At 39.6% G+C, this 27,065-nt stretch overlaps 1 protein-coding gene across 1 annotated transcript in view; it reads right to left on the reverse strand.

Moving 5' to 3' along the window:
* LOC114662864 (tRNA modification GTPase GTPBP3, mitochondrial) overlaps positions 1-19,355 on the reverse strand; it is a 110,360-nt gene extending 91,005 nt beyond the window's left edge. The window contains exon 1 of the mRNA XM_028816570.2: positions 19,103-19,355. Within this exon, the coding sequence (XP_028672403.1) occupies positions 19,103-19,176 (74 nt within the window). The 5' untranslated portion in view covers positions 19,177-19,355. The remainder of the gene's footprint in view (positions 1-19,102) is intronic.
* Between the last annotated feature and the right edge of the window lie 7,710 nt (positions 19,356-27,065).

Below are 27,065 nucleotides of genomic sequence, written 5' to 3' on the forward strand. Positions count from 1 at the left end.
AACAGGGGCTGTGTACCTGCAAATGCTGCAACATTGGCTGTTTCCTCAATTGGATGATCAAGAACCAGCTGATTTCATTTATCAACAGGATGGGGCACCACCTCACTGGTCTCTTCTAGTGCGGCATTTCCTAAATGAGACCTATCCCCAACGTTGGATAGGAAGATCTGGGAATCAAGATTTGTCACTCCACCATTGGCCTCCAAGATCCCCAGATATCACCCCATGTGACTTTTTCCTTTAGGGATACGTCAAAGGATTAGTGTTCCAACCACCAATGCCTACAACTTTGGACAAAATGAAGTTGAACATAACGGCTGCCATTCAGAGCGTCAATCGCGATATGTTAGAGAGAGTTTGGCAGGAATTTGAATACCGACTCGATATTGTTACAGTTACTCATGGGGGGCACATAGAACATTTAAGAACAATGTGGGAAACACGTGAATATAACAGTTTTTGTATATGCTTGTATAATTCAATAAATATAGCTCTTTGAAACTCCGATATTCTTTTTGGGACACCCTGTATAGTTGGATCTACAGGAAGTGATGTTATGAAGAGGCGTGATCTTGAGGGTTGGAATCAGAAGTGATGTTATTGGGTGGTTTCTTCAGTTGTTCTGCCGGGAGAGAGGAAAGAAGAATTAGAGGGCCACTCCAACCCCCGGTTCGGCGGGTAAGCTACATCTATTTGAGCCCATAAACTTTCTCCCAAGCACACGTGTGTGACACCCTCTTTTCATTCCAGCCTACCTATTGCACTGCACAATCACACGCTTCCCTGTTTTTATGGAACATTCAAAGCTCTTCCTTGCCTTCCTACACCCTGGGTCAATACTAGTAGCAGTTCCTCTTTAAATTCTCCAGCACAATCAGGGAGGTGGGGCTTATAGAATACACAGTGTGTCAGTATAGCGTGCAACCCTAACGTGTGTGTGTTTAGGATTACTGGTGACTTTAAATTGGCCCTGTGCTATAGTTGTTACACCAGCTTCCAGTTAAGCTTAGAGCTCTTTTCAAAATCCTCTTTCTTACATATAAAGCTTTAAATGGTTGAGGCCCAACTTACTATTCAAACTTATCATTACATACAAACTGATGCATGCTTTAAAATCCTCTTTCTTACATATAAAGCTTTAAATGGTTGAGGCCCAACTTACTATTCAAACTTATCATTACATACAAACTGATGCATGCTTTAAAATCTCCAGATACTGGCCTATAAGAGATTCAAAGGATTAACAAAATAGCAGTGAAAGGCAGAGCTTTAAGCTGCAGGGCCCCAATCTACCTGTTTATATAAGAGATGCTCTTCTAAGTTTTTACAATCTGGCTGAAGACTCACTCCTTTAGCATAGTATACCCTGACTAGAGCTGTTGATTAACAAAATGTAAAGGTAAACCCGTATACTGTACAGTACTGTACTGTTATGTCTCCCGCCATGCTAGAATGTAAAATACTGATGTTACCACTATATGTACTGTAATTCATGCAAGCGCGTTTTCATTTCGGTGGCATCCTGGGGCTTTAACCCTTAAACTGCCACATACTTGGGGGTTAATGCGTTCTTGGACGCCAAATACTTTTTTGCTGCACTTTAAGTAAACGTCATAATTCACAAAGAAAATGTGAAATTTTAATGGAACAATTTTTTTCATGCAAAGAGCATCACAATTACTGCAACACTGATCATTTTACACACTGCTAATGAACTGTAAAAACTATTTTAAAAACTACTGGAACAATATGTACAAGGTGCAATTGACGTAATGGATGAAATTCAGTAAATCACCAAGCCAACTGAGCTTGAACTGGCTGCACTCAAGCACACAGAGGTAAGCGCTGACGCTGGCAGGCTAGTCTAGTGCAGCAGCTCAATCCCAGGGACAGTGAGGCTGCAGTGTGTCACACTTCGGTCACAGAATTGCACAGAAACACATGAGATTGTAGAGACAGGAACTTTATTCAAACACTTCAAACAAACATGTCTCTTTCAGAAGTAAAACGAGCTCAGTATGCAGTTAGTTCTCGATTAAATAATAGACAAACATCATAGAGGAGCACTACGGGAGCGGGACCCCCAACAGGAGCAGAGGATGGTCTGGGGGAGGAGAGAGAAACAAAGCAATCAGCAGAAAAGGACAGGTGCTGTTCAGGTTTTTAAGTATGTGTAGCGTCGTGCAAGAAGCATATCATGCGACAGAGCAGCCGCAAGTAAGCCCAGCAAGTAAGGGAGCAATGTGAAGGTAGTCTATCTGCGTTTTTTAAGAGGGGTTTTTTGAGGAGCGTCCATGTCTTGCTCACAATGGGCTGGCAGTGGTCATGAGCTGGCCGCTCAATGAATGTACGGCACTGACAGAGCTCCTGCGTGCTCGCAAATGGCACTGGGAAACGACTATAGCCAGTTGTGGTGGTTTAAAGGTTAAGAGGAACAAAAAGGAAAACACAAGAACACTCAGCTGGAGATGCATCACAGTCAATCAGCAGCAAGGAAAAATGAATAATGCTGTAGCAGTCCGGTGCCGCTAAGATTTACACCGTCGAGAAGACAGCGATTTATTTATTTTTATGGCGGAGATTCCAGGGACGCACCCAACCTTGACCCGACCCGCACGCACTCACAAACAGAGACAAAAACAAGGCAAACCGATAATCAAACAGCAAATAAAAGAATGCAATGAAAACAAATGAAATAAATGAAAACGATAAACACCCCTGTTCCCTTTACGGCGATTACACATTAAATACAACAAAGCACAAACAAAACACACAAAGTAAATCATGAAAAATGTTCTTGAAAAACGTCAACGGATGAAATGTAATGATGAAAATAGATAGTCCAGAGACCCACACATTAAATGGGAATGTAAAGATAGTCCTGCCACTAGTTCCTGAAATGGTGAAGACGGGTGGACGGGTTCAGGAGCGCTCCTTTCTTTGCAGGATGGCCATGAATCCATTTACAGTCCTCATGTACACAGGCAGATGACAGACAATCCAGACACCAATCACAAAACGATCCAGGTCAAAACGAATAAGTACAGGTAACCCAGCAGAAGGCAGACAGAGAGACCAATCAGCAGAAGACCAATCAGAGCCACTGCAGGGACTGCTTGGAGTTACAGTTTCAAATTCTATTGGCTACTTTCAAATTCCCAAGCCGTGTTTTCCTCTACAGTTGCCTCCTGCTCCCTCTATAGTACAGCATTGCCACGAAAAAAGCCATAAAAATTGCGGAGGATTTTTGTGGTTTCCGCTACCAATTATAAGATAGGTTCTAAGGAAAAATCCGCGAATGACTGAGGCCGCGAACTCTGAACTGGGACTTTGCGGGGGTCTTCTGTACATTTTAAGTAATGTATTCATAAATTAGGTATTTTTAATTTTAATTTGTGCTGCATATTATTTGGCAGCATATAAATATGCTGTGTGTTGATAAACTGAGTTTATTTGCACTGAAATACCATACCTGGGCATCTACTGACTCTAGGTATCGTAACTAAATAAGAAAGCTTGCTGCGGTTCAAGACACAGGTGCCAAGAAATGTAGGTAAGAAGCTTGAATTTCTTGGCACTGATCTTGATCATGGATATATTAGTTTCTCAAACCTTATCAATGAGTCAGAGACAGGCCTGTGGAGTCAGAGTTTTAAAATACTTATCCAATTCCAGCTCTAGCACTGGAGTCTGAGTGCTTTAGCAATTGTGACATCTGTCAGACTTTTAGTGGCTAACACACTAATAAAAATACAATGATCCTCACTGGGAATATAATTTGGTTTGACACCCGCATCAAGCTAGGTGAAAGTAGCTGAAACAGTTGTGCAGGGGATACCACGTGATTTGGACTTTGCAGCACAAGCAAGTCGGGCAAGTAAAATTATGGAAAGACTGAGTGTCTGTGATGCTACAGTGTACACGTACATTGTATACATAGTAGAGCTGTGCACAGGATGTTACTTTAATTCCATTTCCACAGATACTCTGTTTGCTTCCATATGCTGCAGTGTTTTCTAATGAACGCAGTCCAATTTCTCAACTCAAACAAATAGAGGAAGGCGGGTGACCAGCTGGCCTAGGTCATTCAGACTTTCAAGATGCACAAACTGATTACCATCAGATCTAACTAACGCATTTCTTTCTTCCGACTGTGGCCCTCCAGAGATTTATTCTTTCTCCTATGACCCATTGTAGGAGTTTTTTGTTTTCCTCTCCTCCGTGTCATCTGGTCAAACAATCACATTCAGGAATCAAGAATTTCAACTACATCCTAAATCAAAAGAAAACACTATGGACTGTTTTATTTGCTTTTGTATCTTTTCATTAACTTTAATTACATCAAACGGTTTCTGCTTAATGGGTTGCTATTACATATCCATCCATTTTCCAACCCGCTGAATCCGAACACAGGGTCACGGGGGTCTGCTGGAGCCAATCCCAGCCAACACAGGGCACAAGGCAGGGAACCAATCCTGGGCAGGCTTAGGTAAAATGTAGATATATACCATAAGTATTTAGTTTTATATATATTAGTTAGATCTGGTTGTTCTATTTCAGCCTTAATGTATAAATCCTTATATTATTTCATTTGTGTCCGTCCGTGCTCGATATAAACAATGATTGCCACAACTACCATATCCCTCGAAAACAATAGCAAGGAATCCGTGTTCCTGGTAGAGTTTTGGTCTTAGGCTTATCTTCAAGTCTTCAGTTCTTCAATGTGACCAGTTATCGACTGTGGTATTTGACTATTTATTCGGTGCATAATTTGTTACTGACAAAAATTACATTATGACACTACCACTTTACACCTCCTCTTTCCTTCACTTCAAGGTAAGCATCCCACCTTTGTTACTCACCGAAACTGCATTATGACATGACTATTTTACACGTCCTTTTTCCTTCACTTCAACCCAAGCCTCCCGATAAAATAAAAAGGCACCTACAGCCAAGCTGCGACCAACAGAAACGGTCTCACTGGCCTACATACTCACACCAACACACAGAAGCAGAAACATCAACATCACGTCAGACCAACCAGCACAGGCAAGACGCCTTAGAACAACAAAGACAACATATGACAAACCATAGAGCGACATTATCCGAAGATCAGTGGCAGCAAGTCTGCACCTAGGCAGTGAACAAAAAACGAATTACACACGGAACCTTTCTGAAGAGCAGCAGCAAACTTCCAGACAACAAGAAACATTACGACGAAAAAACTACAGGGATTCCATTAAACTGACAACTCAAAACAAGACTTTCCCTTTATATTACAGCATAGGTAATTCTCCGTTCGTTTAGCATATTGTATGACTATCACCAAGTCACAACGACAAATGTTTAGTAACGTCAGAGTTTATTTGTCAGGCCCTGTTTTACTCATGGCCAGTTGTACACGACATTTCCCAGTTACATTGAAACCCCGGTTAAACATACAGGTACTTTTAGGTTACACACAGGGGAATATTTTCGCTGACAATAATAATTATGCAACAAATTGCGTTTTCCGACAATTATTATAGACGTCGGTATACTATATTACCTGACGGCCACACTTACATACATACTGACTTACATGTGCTCTGCATTTCCCGTCTTATCCAATATGTTCTGCTAACCTGTTCACGTTACACTTTGTATTGTAAATATTCCTGCTGTTGTGACTATAATAACATCCCATACTAATCATGTGACTATTCTAATATTGAGTCCTCTCGTAAGTCACTACTTGTTAAAATAATCTAATTTCTTACTGTAACGTGCGATGTTCTTCTGTCCCTCATCATCGTTTCATTAATGCTTTATTCTTGCGAAATTTTTGCAAGCACGATTTGCTAGTATTTTAATTAGAAAACCTTAATCGTATAAGAGTGATGGTTTGTTTTGCACTTTAGTGGTTAAATTTTGATTAACAATACCCGGTTGATTTTGAATTTAGTATACTTACATTTATTAGAAATTATCATATTATTAACTAATGATAATAATCCAATTAAATGTACTATATCTTTGTTTTTGTTGATTAATCTGTGGAAAGCACCTTGAGCTGCATGTAAATGTGTGATATGGTGTTATATAAGTTAACATTAGTAAGTTATTTTAAATATGCTAACAAAATATATTTATTTCAATTAAATGAATCTGCTATATTTTGTAACAGTGTCAATGAAGTATTTAGCAAGTAGCCCAAAGCCATTACCAGATACAGAATCATAGGAACAAATGATTTACACACAAGTTCAGCGCAATTTGATTTGGCTGGGAAGCATTAAAGACAGCTCACATACGTTCAGCTGTTTTACCTTTGAATCTAAAATCACTCAAAACCTTCTACTTCAAAGTTCTACTGGCCAGTTTTGAGGGTCCTTTGCACAGATGCCAGCTCCATTTCTTCCAATATACGTTAAACTTGCACTTGGAAATGACATAGCAAAAATACCAAATCTGTGGTATAATTTTAAATATGTAACAAAACAGAATTATTATTATTATTATGTAATGATTTAGTCATATTCAAAGTACAGTCACCCCTTCACATTTGCAAGGGTCAGGGGCAGAAGGTCTCCATGAATATGAAAATGCTTGGCCCTCCCTGACTGCGATGGAGCATGTCACAGCGAGATACTTCTATGGATTAATTTATTAATTGCTTTGAGGGTTTCTTTCACTTACCCACTGGTTAACTGGCGCCGGCATTCTTGTGCGCACGCCTTAATGAGCTATCTGTCGTTTAGCAGCATGGTGAGAGCACGCTGTCACCTAGGGTTAGCTGCACAGATAAAAAGGAGAGGGGTAGGTAAGAAAGGAGAAAAAGAAATCAGGAGAGAGGAAATTCAGAGTTAAATAAGTGAGTGTTGCCTCGAGAAGAGCGAGTGCCAAGAAGGATGGCTGGAGCTCTATGCAGTTTCCAGGAGCTGCGAGAGAGAGCGGAGTGTAAATCAGCTTAGAGGAGATGTCCAGATCTTCTTTACAGCTGAGTGAAATGAAGGCAGAATGTAGGTGGCTTAGATCCGAGAGTTCTTTTTCCCCAAAAATAACTTTTAATACTAATGATATAGTATGCACTTACACAAAGAATATTAAATAAAATATATGATATTATGTGACACAAATTATTTTTAGTATTGTTTACATTTATTTTTGACTTCTGCATCACCTATGAGTTTCTGAAATATTTTAGCAAGCTCCAAAAATATTCCTATTCCATTTTTTGTATGATTTACAGCTAATGATGAGCAAGCCCTTGTGGAGTTCACTTCGCTACGAGTTTGGCAAAATCACATAAATGTCTGCAAACTTCGCCAAACTCCGCGAAATGCATTGTAGTCAATGGGGAAGGAGGAACTGAACTAGTTCTGATTTGATTATAATAGTGCTTTAAGTGTTCTAGCGGGCTAAGGAAAAGTCAGCTAACTATGCTGGTGAGTTTATGGTGGGCAAATACGTAATCGCATCTGATCTGCAAGGCACAAGTGCTAACCAGGGCTGTGTAGTCAGAGTCCGTAAGAATGTATCAACTCTGATTAAATGTAAATTGTAATATAATGTGTTAAAATTTCACGTATACTGATTCAATAAAACTATATTTTCAACTAGACATTTGATAAAAAAATATAGCTTCTTTTTAAATTTTGTACGTTTAGTCTTATTTTTAAGCCACAGGAACATTGCTACAGCCTTGAACAAGTTAGAATGCTAAGACGCCTGATGATTTACGCAGGCTGTGATGAGGTTTTTATTCAATTCTGTTGTGGAACTATAAACATTAGATATCATACAGACAAGAATCAGTTCTTTTTGTGTAATTAAAAAAAAATCCTTCTTATCTTGTGTGTGCACACTGTATACCCTGCACTTGATTTACTCGAGGCAGGCTGCAGACTGCTATGACTGAATTGCTGAGGATGTTACATTACACACCTGGCCATCACAGAAGCACACTGCAACTCACCACAACTTGCTAAGACTATGTTCATGAAGACTAAAATTCAAAATCACTGTCATGTGGTATTAATGCTGGCTTTACAGTTGAATCTTTCAAGCACGTTAACTAAAACAAAGCAAACATATTTTATTCCTGGAGCAGTAACTGCTTCAGCAGAAACAAATTGCTTCTGAATTATACAATTGTGCTGGAAAAAATACCTGCAGTAACAAGACACCTGCTGTAGTATTTTAGGCAGCATGTGCATACACTACAAGTAACATAGCAGTGTACATCTTACTAAAAGAATTACCTTAATGCGGAATAGTGCTGGAATTGAGCACAGGCCCTGTGTATAAAAAGGACTGAAGGGGGCATGCAAATGATTTTTTTCTTTTATTCAAATAAAGTGTTCATTTCTTCTTGTTCATTAATTCCGTTGGCCTATTGTCAGCCTTTCCCATTAAACTGAGCATGACAAACTTAATGAAACATTACAGTTATTGATGGCAAATAAGATCGGACATCTATTTATCTATTTATATTATATCGATATCTATATATCTATATCTATGCCCTGCTCGGTTTGCTACCCCCCCCCCCCAGTCCCCCCCAACCTGTGGCGGGCTACATGCCAGACACTTTGCATGTCTGCCGCTCACATTGTGAATGGGGGGGTTCTGAACACACGCTAAGGAGATGTGGTTGCTCCTCCAAAACCCGCTCTTAAACGGTGATACAATGGGAAACAAATACATTTTTTTTTTCCTCCTCTTTCCCCGAAAAGCTGTTGGCTTGCTGCTCCTCCTGCTTGTGCTGCGTGATCTGCATGTCGCACAGCGCTTCAAACGTTTAAAAGCCTGTACAGCAGCTGTCCTTTTGTCTCACTGACTTGTCTTGCAGGACATTAAAGTGTCTCCGAGAAAATCATGTCTCGTCTCCTTCCAAGACTTGTTTTTAATAATATATATATATATATATATATAAAATCGAAAACGTTTCTCTGTCTGTCTATCTGCTTTTCACGAAAGAACTACTTAATGGATTTAGATCTGGGTTTTTTTCTATAATTTGATTGAATATCCGGTTGATTCTGCGACTTCTCTCATTACACTAAGAATCATAGTTTGCTTGCGCTACTGATTTATTTGTACGAATCCAAGAGAAAGGCTGGGGGCGGGGCCCTCCTCACTCACACGTCAGCCTCCGTTCGAGTTGCTCTACCTCTCGCCATGTGTTTTGAGCATACCTTGCCTCAACTTAGCTAGCTAATATATCTGTTTCTTCAACAGACATTATCATCTACAGATTGTTAAGGAGTAACGTTTGCTGTTTTTGAGAGAGAGAGAGAGAGAGAGAGAGATCAGAGTTGTGTGTATTTTACAGGGTAGCTGCTGATTGCCAGAGATATCATGGCCACGTGCTTTTCTCCCCATGCAGAGGACACTCTCCCATCGGACCTGAACACGATCAGATACAGTGCCAAAGTTTGAAGTTGGAATGTACCTACCTTAAATTTGGGCAGAATTACATTTGTTTTTAATTTTTTTTATTGATTTTTAAAGTTTGTTCTGTTTCACTACTACATGGGCGGAGCCGCGGAGTCAGCTAGTTTGTAATAAAAAAAATTAACCCATTCACAAACCAATATGAGAAAGATCAACCATCACTCACCATATGCAGGCATGTGACACACACTTGGTTCATTGGGCTGGAAAACCATGTGTTTTATATGTTCCCATTGCCTCTCACAAAACCACTACCAGCATTGGTGCTGCTGTAAGGTAACGCTTGTTAATCTTTGTAATAAAGTAAAAAATATTTTATTTGCATGCATTTCTATTTCAAGTCAATATTACTTCCATGTTCAATGGCTAGTAGATTGATAATTATGAGTGTCAAAGTGAAAGTTGAGAAGTGATTATTGTTTGTGTTTGCAAAGCAGTACAGTTGCACTATAACTGGAATGACCACAGCCATTACCCGGCCGGGATGCCAGCTGGATGGAAATTCTTTAGGCTGTAAGGTGGAGCTGCCGTGGATCAGACTTGTTCCTAACACATCTCGTAGATGCTTGAATGGATGAAAATCTGAGGAATCTGAAGGCTAGGGCAACACCCTGAACTTTTTCTCATGTCCCTCAAGCCATTCTCAAACAATATGTGCAGTGCGGTAAAGCGCATTATCCTGCTGAAAGATGCCACCTTCCACTGAAGAATACCATTGCCATGAAGGGGTGTTCCTGATCTGCAATGTTTAGGTAGGTGGTACACAAAAAAAAAAAAAACCTAACGACAACATCAATGCCTGGACCCTCGGTTTCCCAGTAAGCATCACATCCCTTCCACAGCAGAGGCTTTCATTACAACGAAGTGACATTGAAATGCTTGAACGAATCATCCACAGAGCAGTTAGATCTGTGGTCGCAGCTCAGTTGTGCACGTTTGCACAATGATCCCCAAACAGAAACATTGTAAAAAAACTTTGAACTTTCCTTGTACTCTTTTTGTTTTTTGCTGTTTTTGTTTTCTGTGGTTTTCAGTGATACCTTTTGCTTATTGCTTGTCAACATTTGAAAAACATCCATTGGAATTGAACTCATTGTCACCCTCCTATAGAAACGGCAGACACGAAAAAAAGACAGCAGTGTTAATGTTTGTGATATGCAATCTGTAGGAATGGCAAATGCAATGCATATGTCTTTGTTATATGCAAAAAAAAGAAGAAAAATCTCAGGTTGCAAACGTATGCGAACTGCTTAATAACTTAATAATAATAGAAATGTTATGTAAATTGTGTATAAAACTGAAAACCGGTCCGTGGAAAAATTTGCATTTAATAAAGTGGTCCTTGCTGTCAAAAAGGTTGGGAACCACTGGTCTAACCCACTTAGTCCCGAACAGGGTCAGAGGTTCTGCAGGAGCCTAACATAGCTAGCATAGAGTGGACTGGACAGCAGTCCATCACACAGCGAATGCAAACACACACACACACGCACACACTATAAGTACACTCATCATTAAAATTATTTGCAATCTGTGCCATCTGTGCCACAGTAGCCCATCCCTTGATTCGTATACATGATAGCTTTTGTTGACTTCTCATATCACTGTGTCTTGGCCGACCAATAGCCTTGCTTCCACTTCATGGTTATTCTCTCCTTGGACCACTGTTGATAGGTACTCACCTCAGCTGACTGTGAGCACTCCAAACGCCTTGCCATTTTGGAAATGCCCTGATTCAGTCGTTTGGCCATATCAACTTGGGCCTTATTAAAGTCACTCAGGCCTATCCACCTGCCCATACCTTCTGCATTCAATACCTAATGTCACCTTACCATTTAATAGACCCCTGACTTTGTCATGCACCATCGCTACCAGATGGTAGACATCATTAACTTCATATGGGAGTGCTCAGAATGTTTAAGCTCATCAGCATATACAGAACACATACATTAGCATAACTATCTGCTCAGTAAATTTATAACTTGGAACTGTCACTGACCTTCGTGAATACCAATGGTCTTATAGCATCTGCCAGGAAGAAAGTTTTAATAAAGTAACTGTGCAGGATGAATGAGGTCTTTAATAACACTGAGTTTGCACCATTTGCTACATTAGCAGCCAGGAAACAGAACCAAAGAAGAAATCTGCTTTGTGTATTTTACCACTGTCTGCTAAGATATTTTTCTACAATCTCAATTACAATTTGTGTCAGAAGAATATGAAAGAGCAGGGGAAAACTAATCAACAAAAAGCAAGCTTGTGCTGCACTTACTTACCACTGAAAGCCTAAGTGGTGAGACTCAGGCATGCCAAACATTACATCATTTGGACGAAATTTGGTGACACCTGCCAGTACACTAGACAGAACGCAAAAATGTATTCATTGGAAAGGGAATTTCCCAGGTTGTATAAGATCTAGGCCTCACATATAAAACCTCGCTTAGATTCCATACTAAAATGTTGCTTATGCTATAAAAGGTAAAAACATACCGTATTTACCCGTGTACCACGCGCACATTTTTTCCCGAAAATTACCATTAGAAAATCAGGTGTGCGTCATACATGAGGAAATTTCTTTCTGTAATGTTTACTTCTTCTGCTTGGGCTCGCTCTCTCTCTCTCACTCGTGCGCGCTCTCTCTCTTGCTTGTTCGCTCGCGCTCCCTCTCTCTCGCTTGCCCGCTTGCTCGTGCACGTCTCTGTCTCTCTTGCTCTTTCGCTCGCACGTGCTCTCTCCCTCTCTCCCTCTCACGCTCTGTCTTCATACAACACGGACAGAAGGGCATTTCACGGAAAACTCTTCCTATACAATCACAACACGCGTCGTACACTGGGCAAAATTTTTTTTTCGTGATTTTCTTTGTAAAAAATAGGGTGCGCGTCTTACACGAGGGCGTGTGGTACACAAGTAAATACGGTAATTGGATTTATAAAACCAGACACGTGCCAGGTTCAATGCCAAGTTCATGTATAAATCTTAAACAAACTTCAAAGTATGCAAGCATGCACACACTACTCCCCGTCACCTCCTGTAAGTAACCATGCACAGCTTTAAAAAAGTTTTTGAATATTCATAACCTAAGCACCACATAAATTTGGCATATTTAGGAGTGACGTCTTTACTTTCAAACCATGGGAAAAAACACAGAAAATGAAATTTTGGTAAATGTAAAAATAAATATAAAAAAACTGACCAATTTTTAAATCAGGCAACTAAGTTGCACCCAAACATTATGCTACGTGTACATTTTCTAACTTCCTAAAATAGGAAAGCACTTATTTTGCCACAATTAAAATATACAGACAAATTTAAAAACAAAGTCTTCTATTATTGAGTGGTGGCTCTGAGGCTAGGGATCCGTGCCAGCAATTGGAAGGTTGCTGGTTCGAATCCCCTAAATGCCAGATGTGACTCTAATCCACTGGGCCCTTGAGCAAGGCCATTAACCTGCAATTGCTCCATCCTGGGTATGATATTAATCTCCATGCAGCCTTGCAAGTAGGTCCTCCAACTTACACGGGATACTTGGTGGCAGGATTGGCACTCCAGCCACCGCCAAAAACCTCACACTGTTCCAGTGTGGTGCTGAGGTGTCACTCGCTGCACATGAGTCCCAATCCAGGTGGTTTGTTGTGTGGTGGGTGCAGCAACACGCTATCAGCATTTGTTCCCAAACTCTCTCTCTCTCTTCTATGATTTAAATATTATGGCATTTGCATCCTTTTATAAACAATTTTATTTAACTCGACTCCTCTGTCTGTTGTCTGTCTTTCTCAAATCTTGCAACCAATTTTAAACCCACTTTTGGCGCAGCAAATTTCTTCAAATTTCGCAAACTGCAGAGGTCTTGAAAAAGAAAGAAGGGCCAACACTGCAAATATTGACTCTTTGCATAAACTTCATGTCATTGTCAATAAAAGCTTTTGAAACTTATGAAATGCTTGTAATTCTACTTCAGTATACCATAGAAGCATCTGACAAAAAGATCTAAAAACACTGAAGCAGCAAACTTTGTGAAAACCAAAGTGAAAACCATCCTCAAAAATTTTGGCCACAACTGTACAGTAATCTGGTTTGGTATTTATTTATTTAATTACTTTTGCTATGCTTTATACCTTGTCTTTGGGCTGTAAATGGTGCATTATCAATACATTTTCTTCACAGGTATACATTGGGAAAAAATGTTTTGATAATTACATGTGGTTTTCTTCATATCTTTTGGGCAGTGAATTAAAAAATGAAAAACATTTTTTAGCTGTCAACTGTTTTTTATTGTTGTTTTTGCACTATAATTAATAAAATACCAATATTTTATTTTCATGAAATTTGTTTGAATTTGACATTTTCTCTTATTAAAAGCTATGTTTATAGCAAAACAATTACTTTATTCAAGAATATGAACAGAATATACAGTAGCTGAAAGTTCTGTGTACCTTACTAGATCAGCAGTCAGGGCATACAGAATTACCAGGTTTTCTCATTGAGTGGGACAGCAGGGCCAAGAATTGACATTGGATTCAGAAGGAGAGGCAACCTAGATAAAAAAGCTACAACATGGTGCCAAAAACGTCATCAAACCAAGCTTGGTGAAACCACATAAAGTACCGCTACCACAGCTTCATATTAAGCTTGCTTTAATGAAGCAGTTTGTAAAAGCCCACTCAAAAGACTGAGCCTGTTGTATGTAATTGTGCTGAAAGTTTCTGTGTTTGTTTGAGGCTAAACTGAAAAGGAGCATTTTTGCCAGATCTGATATTAAGAAAAATATTTTTGATGCAGAATTTGATGGTTCAATGAATAACCTGGAACGAGACGCTGGAGTATCATTCAGAAGTAACGGCTAAACTTTTAGTTAACTTTAAAGAAATTAAAGTACAAGGAATTGGGATACAACACAAGTCTCGAGGTTCACTTTATGGATTTGAATTTAGAATTTGGAAAATTTTGGGAGTTGCGAGTGAAAAGCAGTGTGAAAGGAAGCAAAGGAAGTACCAAGGGATGTCAATGATGGTGAACAACTTCTGGATAATTCACAGGGACGCACCAGAAAAAAATGCACAGACCATGGGATACCAAACAGAGTTCTGGATCAAAAAAAACTTGGCAGTGACAAAACAGAGAAGTTATATGTAAGTCAATGAATATGTACTGTTACTTTGTACATGTTTAAAAATATTAAATTGACAAAACATTTTCATGTCAAATTGATTTACAGCAATATCGTACACATGAATAAATCATGTAATTTGTTAAGTATTAATTAAAATTCTTTTCAAATTTGTACTCAAATATATCATAATGGAAAAATTATAATTATATTTTTTGTATTCATGAATGTAAATTAAAATACCTACTCAAAAATTAAAACAGCTTTTTATGCACTTAATTATGCAGACTTGTGTTATTATTATTGTGGGTGGCAGATGGGTTAATCAATTCTCTTTTTTCAACTACAGCGCAATGTGAGCATGGATGAAGAGAAGACGCCTGGCATTTTCTAGCTTACATTATCAGTAAGAATTCCACTATACTATGCGCATGTGACAATAGTACTATTTGTCCATTTATTTTCGTAACTTGTTAATGCAGGTCAAGCTCATAGGTTAGCTGGAGGCTACAATTTACAGCATCAGTAAGATCATTTCTCTCAGTTACTGTGTTCATATGAATTACATTAATGTTTCAAATCAGTTTTCTCTTCCGGCATCTCCTAACACACCAGGACAAGAACACCCCAACATATGATGTACACTTGAGCTCTTAAATTAGAGTGTCGAAAACTGGAGCGCAGATGGAGAACAACAAAGCTACATGTCTTTCAAATTGTACAGAGAGTTTAAAAAATATAAAAAAGCTCTCTTTAAAGCTCGCTCAGAATACTATTCTACAATAATAGATAGCAATAATAAAAATCCTTGGGTACTGTTTCAAACAGTGGCTAAATTAACAAATGGAAATTCAGATCTACAGTGCAAAATACCAACAGATATTAGCAGTACAGACTGTATGAACTTCTTTACTGAGTAAATTAAAAAATATAAGATCCCAGATCTCAGCATCACAGTACAAACCACATACTAGCTTAGCAGACCCTGTCTCACATTGCATTCAACACTTTAGTAATTTTAATCCTGTAACTGAGCAGGAAGTCTTAACTTTAATTTCTAAAATGAAACCCACTGCTTGTTCCCGAGATCAGTGTCAACAAAACTAGTAAAAAGATGCAATGGATGTTCTTGTAACACCTATTCTAAACATTACCAATAGTTCATTATTGCATGGCACAGTACCTGATGCACTAAAAGTGTCAGTCAATAAACCATTACTTAAAAAGTCAGAACTAGACCCACACATACTTAATAATTATAGACCTATTTCAAATTTACCTTTTTTCTCTAAAGTACTAGAAAAAGTAGTTGCCAATCAGCTTCAGTCATACCATACACATTACAATTTATTTGAGAAATTCCAGTCTGGTTTCTGCACTGATCATAGTACAGAAACTGCACTAACACGGGTTGTAAACGACATTCTGATATCCACTGATGAAGGAAACTCCACTGTAATTATGTTGTTAGATTTAAGCGCAGCATTTGACACCATTGACCATTCTGTTTTACTGCACAAGCTAGAAAATGATGTTGGGCTCACAGGCACTGTGCTTGCTTGGTTTAGTTCTTATTTATCAAATCAATTCCAATATGTACAGAAATGTGCTGACAGGACTCCATCATTAAACACAGAAACTCAATATGGTGTCCCGCAGGGCTCAGTACTTGGACCTTTACTGTTTGCACTTTACATGCTTCCATTGGGATCTCTCACTAGGAAAAATCATGTTAATTTTCACTCGTATGCAGATGACACCCAGTTATACCTTTCATTTAGATCAAACGAAGTTTCTCGGATGTTGTCTTTAATTAGTTGTGTTAGTGAACTAAAGGAGTGGATGGATGAGAACTACTTGCCTTTAAACACCAATAAAACAGAGATGTTAATTGTTGGAGGGAATGACACTGATCACAACAATATTTTGTTATCATTTAACTCAGTTGTAATTCCCATTAATTTTACTGAATCAGCCCGCAATCTCGGAGTTATCTTTGACTCTAGTATGTCATTTAAAGTGCACATTACAAAGATGTCCAAATCATGTTTCTTCCATCTTATAAATGTTGGGAAATGAAGGCACTTTCTAAATAAACAGAATTATGAGAAATTAATTCATGCATTTATTTCTAGTAGGATTGACTACTGCAATGCGGTGTTCACTGGATGTTCAAATTGTTCTTTATTCAGCCTCCAGTTAATCCAAAATACTGCTTCAAGAATTATTACAAGAACACGAATATATGAACATATAACAACAGTTCTTAAATCCTTACTCTGGCTCCCGGTTAAGTTTAGGACATATTTCAAAATCCTTCTTTTAACATATAAAGCCTTAAATGGCCGAGGTCCGGCTTAATTGTCTGAACTTATCATGACTTACAAACCAGAACATACACATTAAGATCTCAAGATGCCGGTCTGCTTATGGTTTCAAGAATTAATAAAATAACAGTTGGAGGTTGAGCTTTTAGTTACAGGGCCCCTAAACTGTGGAATGGTCTGCCTGCTACAATAAGAGATGCCCCTTCGGTCTCAGCTTTCAAATTCCGGCTGAAGACTCACTAATTCAGTTTAGCACACCCTGACTAGAGCTGCTGATAAACTGTACAGACTGCATCTCTGTTGTTAGTTATTAGCACTAAAACATAAGTAACATGATAGTTAGAATTTGTTACTAATCCTCACCTATTCTGTTTCTCTTCTCGGTACTCAAATGTGGCACTTGGTGCCACTGCCCTCCTGCCAGGTTGTTCTGCCTGCCTAAGGTAAAGTCATCCCTGATGGAGGATCACAGGAATCGTGGGGTAGAGGGGTCCTTTCATTGGATTGGCGGTCTCAGCTATGGAATGGCCAAATGGGGGAGGCAGCTTGACGGCTTAGGTCTCCAGGATGCTAAACAAATCCAAATCCTATTATGTGATATCATCTACTGTTAAATTCTGTACTTGTAACATTTTTATACTGTATTGAGGATTGCTTGTGTTCTGTTCTGTGTATTGTACTGACCCCCTTCTTTCTGACACCCACTGTACGCCCAACCTTCATGGAAAGGGGTCTCTCTTTGAATTGCCTTTCCCAATGTTTCTTCCATTTTTTAACTTCAAGGGTTTATTTTGGGGGAGTTTTTCCTTGTCTTCTTAGAGAGTCAAGGCTGGGGGGCTGTCAAGAGGCAGGGCCTGTTAAAGCCCATTGCAGCACTTCTTATGTGATTTTTGGGCTATACAGAAATAAATTGTATTGTACTGTATTGTATGATGTACCGTTCGACTAGTCTTGACGTTCAGTTGTACACGTCATCAAGCATTCTGACGTGTCCCCTCCTCACCCTACCCCCATTTTTGGCTCCCTACATTCGAAAACCCTAATTTTAGGCCATTTTCAGACCATATTCTGTGCAGGAAATTACACTCTTATGAAAAATAGTAAATCATAGGTGTCTTCAGCAACAACAATCAGAAGGTCTTGGGATTGTGTGTGCCACATCAACAGACTCCTTAATGAGATATGAGGGCTCAAAGTTACTCCTTTACACAAACTTCAAAAAAATGGGGAATCGGTAACATTGGCGTGTGGAGTGTCATTGTATGATATCTGGAAGATGCTGATCATGAATTTGATTATACAGGGTGATTCAAAAAGATTCATCAGACTCCATAGTGACATATTTTTATAACCGTGAGGCGCTGAACTGAAAGAAGGAGTTTCTGAATGGCACCGGAAGATGGAGCGCCACCTCATTGGCACCGGGAAGTTCGAACATTTCTCAACAACGAGATTCCTCATCGCTTGATTGGGGGTAAAGGAGCACACGAATTAGCACTTCACTTCTGTCCCCCCCAAGATCACCGGACCTCACGCCGGGTAAGGATTCTGTTTATGTGCAACCAACTCCCAACAACACTGGATGATCTCCGAAATCGCATTGAAAGAGCCTTGAGTACATCGACACCCGACACGGAGCATGGGATAATAATAATAGGGTCATATTGAGCGCTTGTAAAATTACATAAACTTTATGCTCACCTAAACCTTTTACAATTTATTGCATCGTTCTGTAATGATTTGCAAGTGAACTAAACCATTTTGAAATCGGATGAATCGTTTTGAATCACACTATATTTTTGATATCTGATCCCCCCAGAAAGTTAACAATGACAAATTTCAAACAGGCTTATGTTTGTGAGGGTATCGTTTTAAGATTACTTCAAGGTCAGTGATCACGAATATGACGTTACTTTTGATTTATGATCCTTTACTAGGCGTTGAAACTATATCAGTGGGTGACAACTTTCTATTGCAATGGAGAATACTTAGACGTTAAACATCTAAGCACACATTTTAATTAATCAAAAAAGTATTTTTGTTTAAGATGTACTCCTATTTCATGAAATAAATCATTACATTTTATATAAACACCCCGATTAGTGGAGCTTACGCTAATTTTAGATTTTGTCATCATTGCTTTGAATAACCACTTTATAATACCATCTTTAGAAATGCATTGTGCCGTTCGTCATATGAGCTCCCATAAATAACAGAAACAGTAATTACTGACCTTCCATAACTCGGCACATTCCGGTTGAGTACACCGAGTATCGTCCTTAACTTGCTAATCCTTTTCCAAAGCATCAAATCTCCTTATGCATTAAAAGGCCTATTACAGCAATGCAGCAAAAAAAAACGTCTTGTGTATTTACAGTTATTCGTGCATTCTTGGCGTTTATCAAACAGGCAACTTTTCTAATGGACTGACAGGCTGCTTAAAAAAGCCGCCTGCGCGTGGCCATTTGCTTTCCCACATGTCTAAAAACAAGCAGACCGCCTATAACCCCGCCCACTCGCCTCCCGTTGGCTTCTTATAGACATTAATTCGCCCCTTTCCTGTTAGTATTGGATAGTTTACAAGTCTTTTATTTATATAATTATGACACCGCCCATTGAGTAACACGTGATCAATATTGATAGCTATGTGCTGCACAAATATGGTCCTTCGAAATTATTCTCTGCTATTTGGTTCCGGCTGCAGTATCTTAAAAGGTGTACGCTTTGTCGAAATTTAATAAATTAATAAATCAAGGCAGATAAAGTGCTTTTTTTGCTACTTGTGGATAAATTAACCAAAGGTAACTGATTTGATGGAATGTAGTCTAGTTATATGTACATATAGATATGTAAACATAGATCACTTTTGTAATCTTACATGAATTTACATGATATTAGTATTCAGCATATGCAGTCATATAAAAAAGTAAGTAAATCCCATGGAAACTGCTGACTTTTTCAACATATTTTAACAGGCAAACAGTAGATCGTCATGCAAACATTGCAGACTTGGTATATTTAGGGTTACCAGATACCTGCGAACCCAAAGGAGGACACCTAAAGTCATGAAAGGAGGGCAAAGCCATGATAAAGGAGGACAAAGGAGAACACGTCCCGTTCTATTCAGAAAACACATTGTGAATTGTGTGCTACAATGACAACTTTAAAAACAACTAAACTGACAGGTCTCAAAACGAGTCATCAAAATTAAAAGTTATAGTATAACTATGCAGTTTCATGTTTTTCAGACGAGGCGACTTTTCGCAGCAGTTCATCGTACTCCAGACAAGAAACGTCATCGAACATATTGTCTTTCACTTTATTTAAAAACATCCAACGAAAGCAGTAAAGTTCAACAAAGGGTGTCATCTACTTTTCCAAATAATCAATGCACCCTTGGTCTTGCATTCTTCATCTCGATCGTCTTCACGAAGTTTTTTTCTGAAGTTCTCTCACTTTCAGGGAAAGGATAATAGGATGCTACCAACGTCCAACGCCGATTCCATTCCAATAGCTGCACTTTTCGCCTGACATACTGACATCAGCGAATGCAAAAACCACAAATATACTTCTGAAAAACTGTTCTCGAAAAAATTCTTGATCACTATTTATGATTTATGCTCTGAAAGTATGCTTTCACCGCTGGGAATAACTGCATCAGCCACTCAATTATCTATCTATCTATCTATCTATCTATCTATCTATCTATCTATCTATCTATCTATCTATCTATCTATCTATCTATTATATAATGTCTTTCATATCTATCTATCTATCTATCTATCTATCTATCTATCTATCTATCTATCTATCTATCTATCAATTGCTGGAAATAGCCTGAGAAGCGCGTAGTCGTGTTTTGTTACCGATAAAACATAGATGATTTATGTAAGACGAAGAGATGATAATGTGCGATTGTAGCCAAAGAGAAGTCAGTGATTGATGAAAGCCTTATATTTTCACCGTTTTTAGGCAATGCCTGCCATACAACAACGCCGAAATTTTGCCGGACGTCTGGTGCCCCTAGGTGTATTCATTCGCATAATCTAAATGAACAGAAACACCGGTATGTCACTTGGAAAAGGTAAGTCCATCCCTACATTTATCGCCACTTCAAATCCATTAATTTAGAATCAGGGACGTCAGGTCAGGGAAGGCAGGTGAATCATGAAAAGTAAAGAAACTAATAATGATAGCATAAAATGAATTTATCCACTGGTCTGTGCTATATATTTGTTTTCTGTATGATTCCAATACACTGAAAAAAGTATAACCTCCATTCAACTTAAAATAATTAAGGTAATGATTCACACTTAATATTTTCAATCTGAACCAATATAATTCTTTTTATCTTATTGAACCCACAATTTTTATGTTGAGGCAAATCATTTAAAGTGATTGGGTGCAGTTCACTTACTTTATGCTGAAGTAAATCTATTTTTTAAGTTGTTACAATTTAAAATGGTTTATTGGTCGTAACCTGTTTTTATAGATAGATAGATAGATAGATAGATAGATAGATAGATAGATAGATAGATAGATAGATAGATAGATAGATAGATAGATAGATAGATAGATAGATAGATAGATAGATAGATAGATAGATAGATAGATAGATACTTTTCTAATCCCAAGGGGAAATTCACATATTCCAGCAGCAGCATACTGATACAAAAAAACAATATTAAATTAAAGAGTGATAAAAATGCAGGTATAACAGACAATAACTTTGTATAATGTTAACATTTACCCCCATGGGTGGAATTGAAGAGTTGCATAGTTTGGGGGAGGAACGATCTCCTCAGTTTGTCAGTGGAGCAGGATGGAACAGCAGTCTGTCGCTGAAGCTGCTCTTCTGTCTGGAGATGATCCTGTTTAGTGGATGCAGTGGATTCTCCATAATTGACAGGAGCCTGCTTAGCGCACGTCGCTCTGCCACGGATGTCAAACTGTCCAGCTCCATGCCTACAATAGAGCCTGCCTTCCTCACCAGTTTGTCCAGGCATGAGGCGTCCTTCTTCTTTATGCTGCCTCCCCAGCACACCACTGCGTAGAAGAGGGCACTCACCACAACCATCTGATAGAACATCTTATTGAAGGTGTTGAAGGACGCCAGTCTTCTAAGGAAGTATAGCCGGCTCTGTCCTTTCTTACACAGAGAATCAGTATTGGCAGTCCAGTCTAATTTATCATCCAGCTGCACTCCCAGGTATTTATAGGTCTGCACCATCTGCACACAGTCACCTCTGATGATCACGGGGTCCATGAGGGGTCTGGGCCTCCTAAAATCCACCACCAGTTCCTTGGTTTTGCTGGTGTTCAGGTGTAGGTGGTTTGAGTCGCACCATTTAACAAAGTCCTTGATGAGGTTCCTATACTCCTTCTCCTGCCCACTCCTGATGCAGCCCACGATAGCAGTGTCATCAGCGAACTTTTGCACGTGGCAGGACTCCGAGTTGTATTGGAAGTCCGATGTATATAGGCTGAACAGGACCAGAGAAAGTACAGTCCCCTGCGGCGCTCCTGTGTTGCTGACCACAATGTCAGACCTGCAGTTCCCGAGACGCACATACTGAGGTCTGTTTGTAAGATAGTCCACGATCCATGCCACTAGGTATGAATCTACTCCCATCTCTGTCAGCTTGTCCTTGAGGAGCAGAGGTTGGATGGTGTTGAAGGCGCTAGAGAAGTCTAGAAACATAATTCTTACAGCACCACTGCCTCTGTCCAAGTGGGAGAGGGATCGGTATAGCATATAGATGATGGCATCCTCCGCTCCCACTTTCTCCTGATATACGAACTGCAGAGGGTCGAGGGCGTGGCGGACCTGTGGCCTCAGGTGGTGAAGCAGCAGCCGCTTCATGGTCTTCATCACATGTGATGTCAGAGTGACAAGCCGGAAGTCGTTCAGCTCGCTAGGACGTGATACCTTTGGGACTGGGGTGATACAAGATGTTTTCCAAAGCCTCGGGACTCTCCCCTGTTCCAGGCTCAGGTTGAAGATGCGCTGTAGAGGACTCCCCAGCTCCAGCACACAGACCTTCAGCAGCCGTGGTGATACTCCATCTGGACCCGTTGCTTTGCTGGCACGAAGTCTCCTCAGCTCTCTGCTCACCTGCGCTGCTGTAATTGTGGGTGGGGATGTCTCTCCTATGCTGGTATCAGCAGAAGGATGGGTGGAGGGTGTAATACTCCGAGGTGAGAGTGGGTTAGGGTGGTCAAACCTGTTAAAGAAGCTGTTCATTTGGTTTGCTCTCTTCACGTCTCTCTCGATGATTATGCTATTAGAAATATTTATGAACATAGCACATTCCAAAGCTGTACTTTTTATATTCATTTATAATTCCCAAGCATTTTGCAGTGTAAATCTTAAATATACAACAAAAAATTATTAAACGTTTCTACAGTTTTGCTGAAAGTATGTTTTATTATAAGTTCTTATGCTGAAAATGAACAGTTGTGAAACAGGGTTACTTACCAGAAATTCTCCGTTATAAACGTCTGCTGCTGAAAATGACCAGACCTGTATAGCCACCTCCACTCCACTCGGGAAAATGTTCTTCTTTTTTGGCAGTTGGAAAGCCAGCATGCTGGAAAGTTCGACCAGAAGAATATACAAACGGCATCTCCCACACAGCACACGAACAACCTAAAATATTAGGTTAACTGAAGTAGGATTTTTATGTTTATTCCAGAAAACCAGAACCAGTGTAGTGTACAAGTGATAGGTGGGGATGTTTTCTGCGCAGAGGAAGAGAGCACTCAGATTGATAACGAAACAAAATTATAAATTGTAAATTAGTTCTTCCTAATTTAATCTTCCTAGAAATTATTATCAGTGTAATGTTTGTGTTTATTTTTGTTATTGCCTCATACATTTCAACTGCTGTGTCTGATGCTGTCACAGGACAGTCTGAAAATTATTTTTGAAGCATTTGTGGATAAAAATCAGAGAATTTTACTTTTTTCATTCATGAATGTTATTTTTCCAGAACCCTGCTGCTTACACACAAATTATACTGAGCCTTTTGGCCAATAATACCGCCCCCTCTGCCCGCCTCTAGCCACATCACTGCTCCACTGTTCCTTCTATTAATCAGCTGACACAAGACACCAAAGAAATCAGAACCCCTCAACTCTCTCTCTGCCCCACTCCATCGGTACCCACAGTGAGCTACTCAGAGTCTCAATCTCCTCTGCTGCTTCCATCACTCAACAAGCTTGATTGTCTCCCTGGAATGGCGGTCCTTGCTTACTCCCTGAAGCTTTCCGCTTGACCAGTACTCACACTTTTGCTCTCTAGTATTTGCACTGGTCTTCTCAGTATTCTCTCTTTCATTTTGTTCCTGGTTCAGATATTTTGTATCCTGCGGCGCAGGCACTGTGGTAATCGACACGGGAAGCTGCTAATGACGGACGGCTTTGCTGATCACTCACTCACTCACTCACACATGCATAATTTGATAGTTCCATACCCCCATTAGGCTCTCCATGACCACTCATGGTATGTTTTTCCTACCTCCCCAAACCTACACTACAAATCTCTGTCTGTCAGTGGAGCAGGACGGTGACAGCAGTCTGTCGCTGAAGCTGCTCCTCTGTCTGGAGATGATCCTGTTTAGTGGATGCAGTGGATTCTCCATAATTGATAGGAGCCTGCTTAGTGCACGTCGCTCCACCACGGATGTCAAACTGTCCAGCTCCATGCCTACAATAGAGCCTGCCTTCCTCACCAGTTTGTCCAGGCATGAGGCGTCCTTCTTCTTTATGCTGCCTCCCCAGCACACCACTGTGTAGAAGAGGGCACTCGCCACAACCATCTGATAGAACATCTTATTGAAGAAGTTGAAGGACGCCAGTCTTCTAAGGAAGTATAGCCGGCTCTGTCCTCTCTTGCACAGAGAATCAGTATTGGCAGTCCAGTCCAATTTATCATCCAGCTGCACTCCCAGGTATTTATAGGTCTGCACCCTCTGCACACAGTCACCTCTGATGATCACAGGGTCCAGGAGGGGCCTGGGCCTCCTAAAATCCACCACCAGTTCCTTGGTTTTGCTGATGTTCAGATGTAGGTGGTTTGAGTCGGCTGTGCTGATCACTCACTCACACATGCATAATTTAATAGTTCCATACCCCCATTAGACTCTCCATGACCACTCATGGTATGTTTTTCCTACCTCCCCAAACCTACACTACAAATCCCTGTCTGTCAGTGGAGCAGGACGGTGACAGCAGTGCGGCGCAGGCACTGTGTTAATCGACATGGGAAGCTGCTAATGACGGACGGCTGTGCTGATCACTCACTCACTCACACACACATGCATAATTTAATAGTTCCATACCCCCATTAGGCTCTCCATGACCACTCATGGTATGTTTTTCCTACCTCCCCAAACCTACACTACGAATCCCAGTACAGCTTGTCCATTTTAACACTGCACTCCACCATTTTGGTATGGCTTTGTTTACATGGGGTGTCACGTCTCTACTTAAGATAGTGGTGTGTTAATACAGGCATTCACATATTGGATGAAAGATACAATCTTTTTTATATCTACATTTAGGATCTATGGACATTTGAAATGGACTGAGTACAGTATTTTTGATTTTGATTTTTGGATAACATTTTTTTGTGGCTTTGGCCCTTTTGTTGACATCTGATTCCAACACCTATTCTTTGTCTCTTTTCCTAAAAGAATATCCATTTCCTTTTACTGCTTGCAGAGTCCAGGGCCTCAGTCACAACAGCTTGTGTTTTATTGGTTTAAATTTTGACCTTCATCCTTATATTTTCATCTGTGTCCTCGTCTTCTCCTTGGTTTAATATTATTGACGTCAGGTCACCTTATCCTTATAGTTATCTGTCTCGTTATCTGAATCCTTAATGTTACTAACTGCTAAAATGGAACTGAATTCTCACTACTCATGAATGGGCCTGCACTCAGAATAGGACAATCGTAAGAGAAGAAGGGGTAAGTGTTGATTTGTTTTAGTCAGAACCAAGCGTACATTGAGTCTGAACTGCCTTTTATATTTCTAAGCCTGGTTGTCCTCCTAGAGTCATGGCAGGCTAGTTAAGGCAGTTAATAAAGTAAGCAGTGCCAGCTGTATGGGATCTCGGTGCTGTACACTAATCCCTTAAACACCAGCCCCCTGTCTCTGGCCTGGTTTCTTGTCTGGAAGAAAACATTTTGATGGATATTGTTATTGCTGATGTAACAACGCAATCCCTGGAAACATCTGTCCAGATGTATTATTTGCCAGTTTATAATCTCTTTATTATTTTTTTTTTTAATTAGAAAAAATATAGTATCAAACGTTACATTGCATTTTCAAACCTGCTGATCCAGTTCAGGTTTATTGTGGGCAAAATCCTTTCCCAGGAGCATCACGTGTGTAAGACAGGAGCTAACCCTGTTTAGGATTCCAGTTCAGTGTGGCCCCCTAGAGGCTAAGGTATGTAAAGCACAATGTTGCTTATTCTGTCCCCTACAATAGGGGGTCTTAAATGTTTTAATCCAAGGATCCAAATAAGAAAATCGGTACTATACCGGGACTCACGAAGAGGATAATTTCCATAATGACAGCAGAGCCATACACAGAAAGTAACAACTGCCATATTGTAAACAAACAAGAAACATTTTTGTATTCATTCCAGAACATTTCCCGTATGAATATTTCCAACAGAGAAAAGGGTAAGGCAAACATACACCTTAATAAAAGGATAGGTGCCTGTGTGTCTGTCTGTGTGTGTGCATCACAAACATTAGCACTGCTTGTACATATTCTGTACCAAATAGCATATAACAGAGATATACACATAACATTTGCCATTCCAACAGATGGCACATCACAAACATTTTTAGTAATAAAATACATTGCATTTGTCATTTCAACAGATGGTGCATCACAAACATTAGCACTGCTTTTACATATTCCATACCAAATAGCAAATAGTAGAGATGTACGCATAATATTTTCCATTCCAACAGATGGCACATCACAAACATTTTTAGTAATAAAATGCATTGCATTTGTCATTCCAACAAATGGTGCATCACAAACATTAGCATTGCTTTTACAAATCCTACACCAAATGGCATTACTTTTGTCATTCCAACAGAAGGCACATCACAAACATTTTAGTAATAAAATACATTGCATTTGTCATTCCAACAGATGGTGCATCACAAACA

The sequence above is a fragment of the Erpetoichthys calabaricus genome, chromosome 12, assembly GCF_900747795.2.
Source record: "Erpetoichthys calabaricus chromosome 12, fErpCal1.3, whole genome shotgun sequence".
Classification (NCBI taxonomy): Eukaryota; Metazoa; Chordata; class Cladistia; order Polypteriformes; family Polypteridae; genus Erpetoichthys; species Erpetoichthys calabaricus.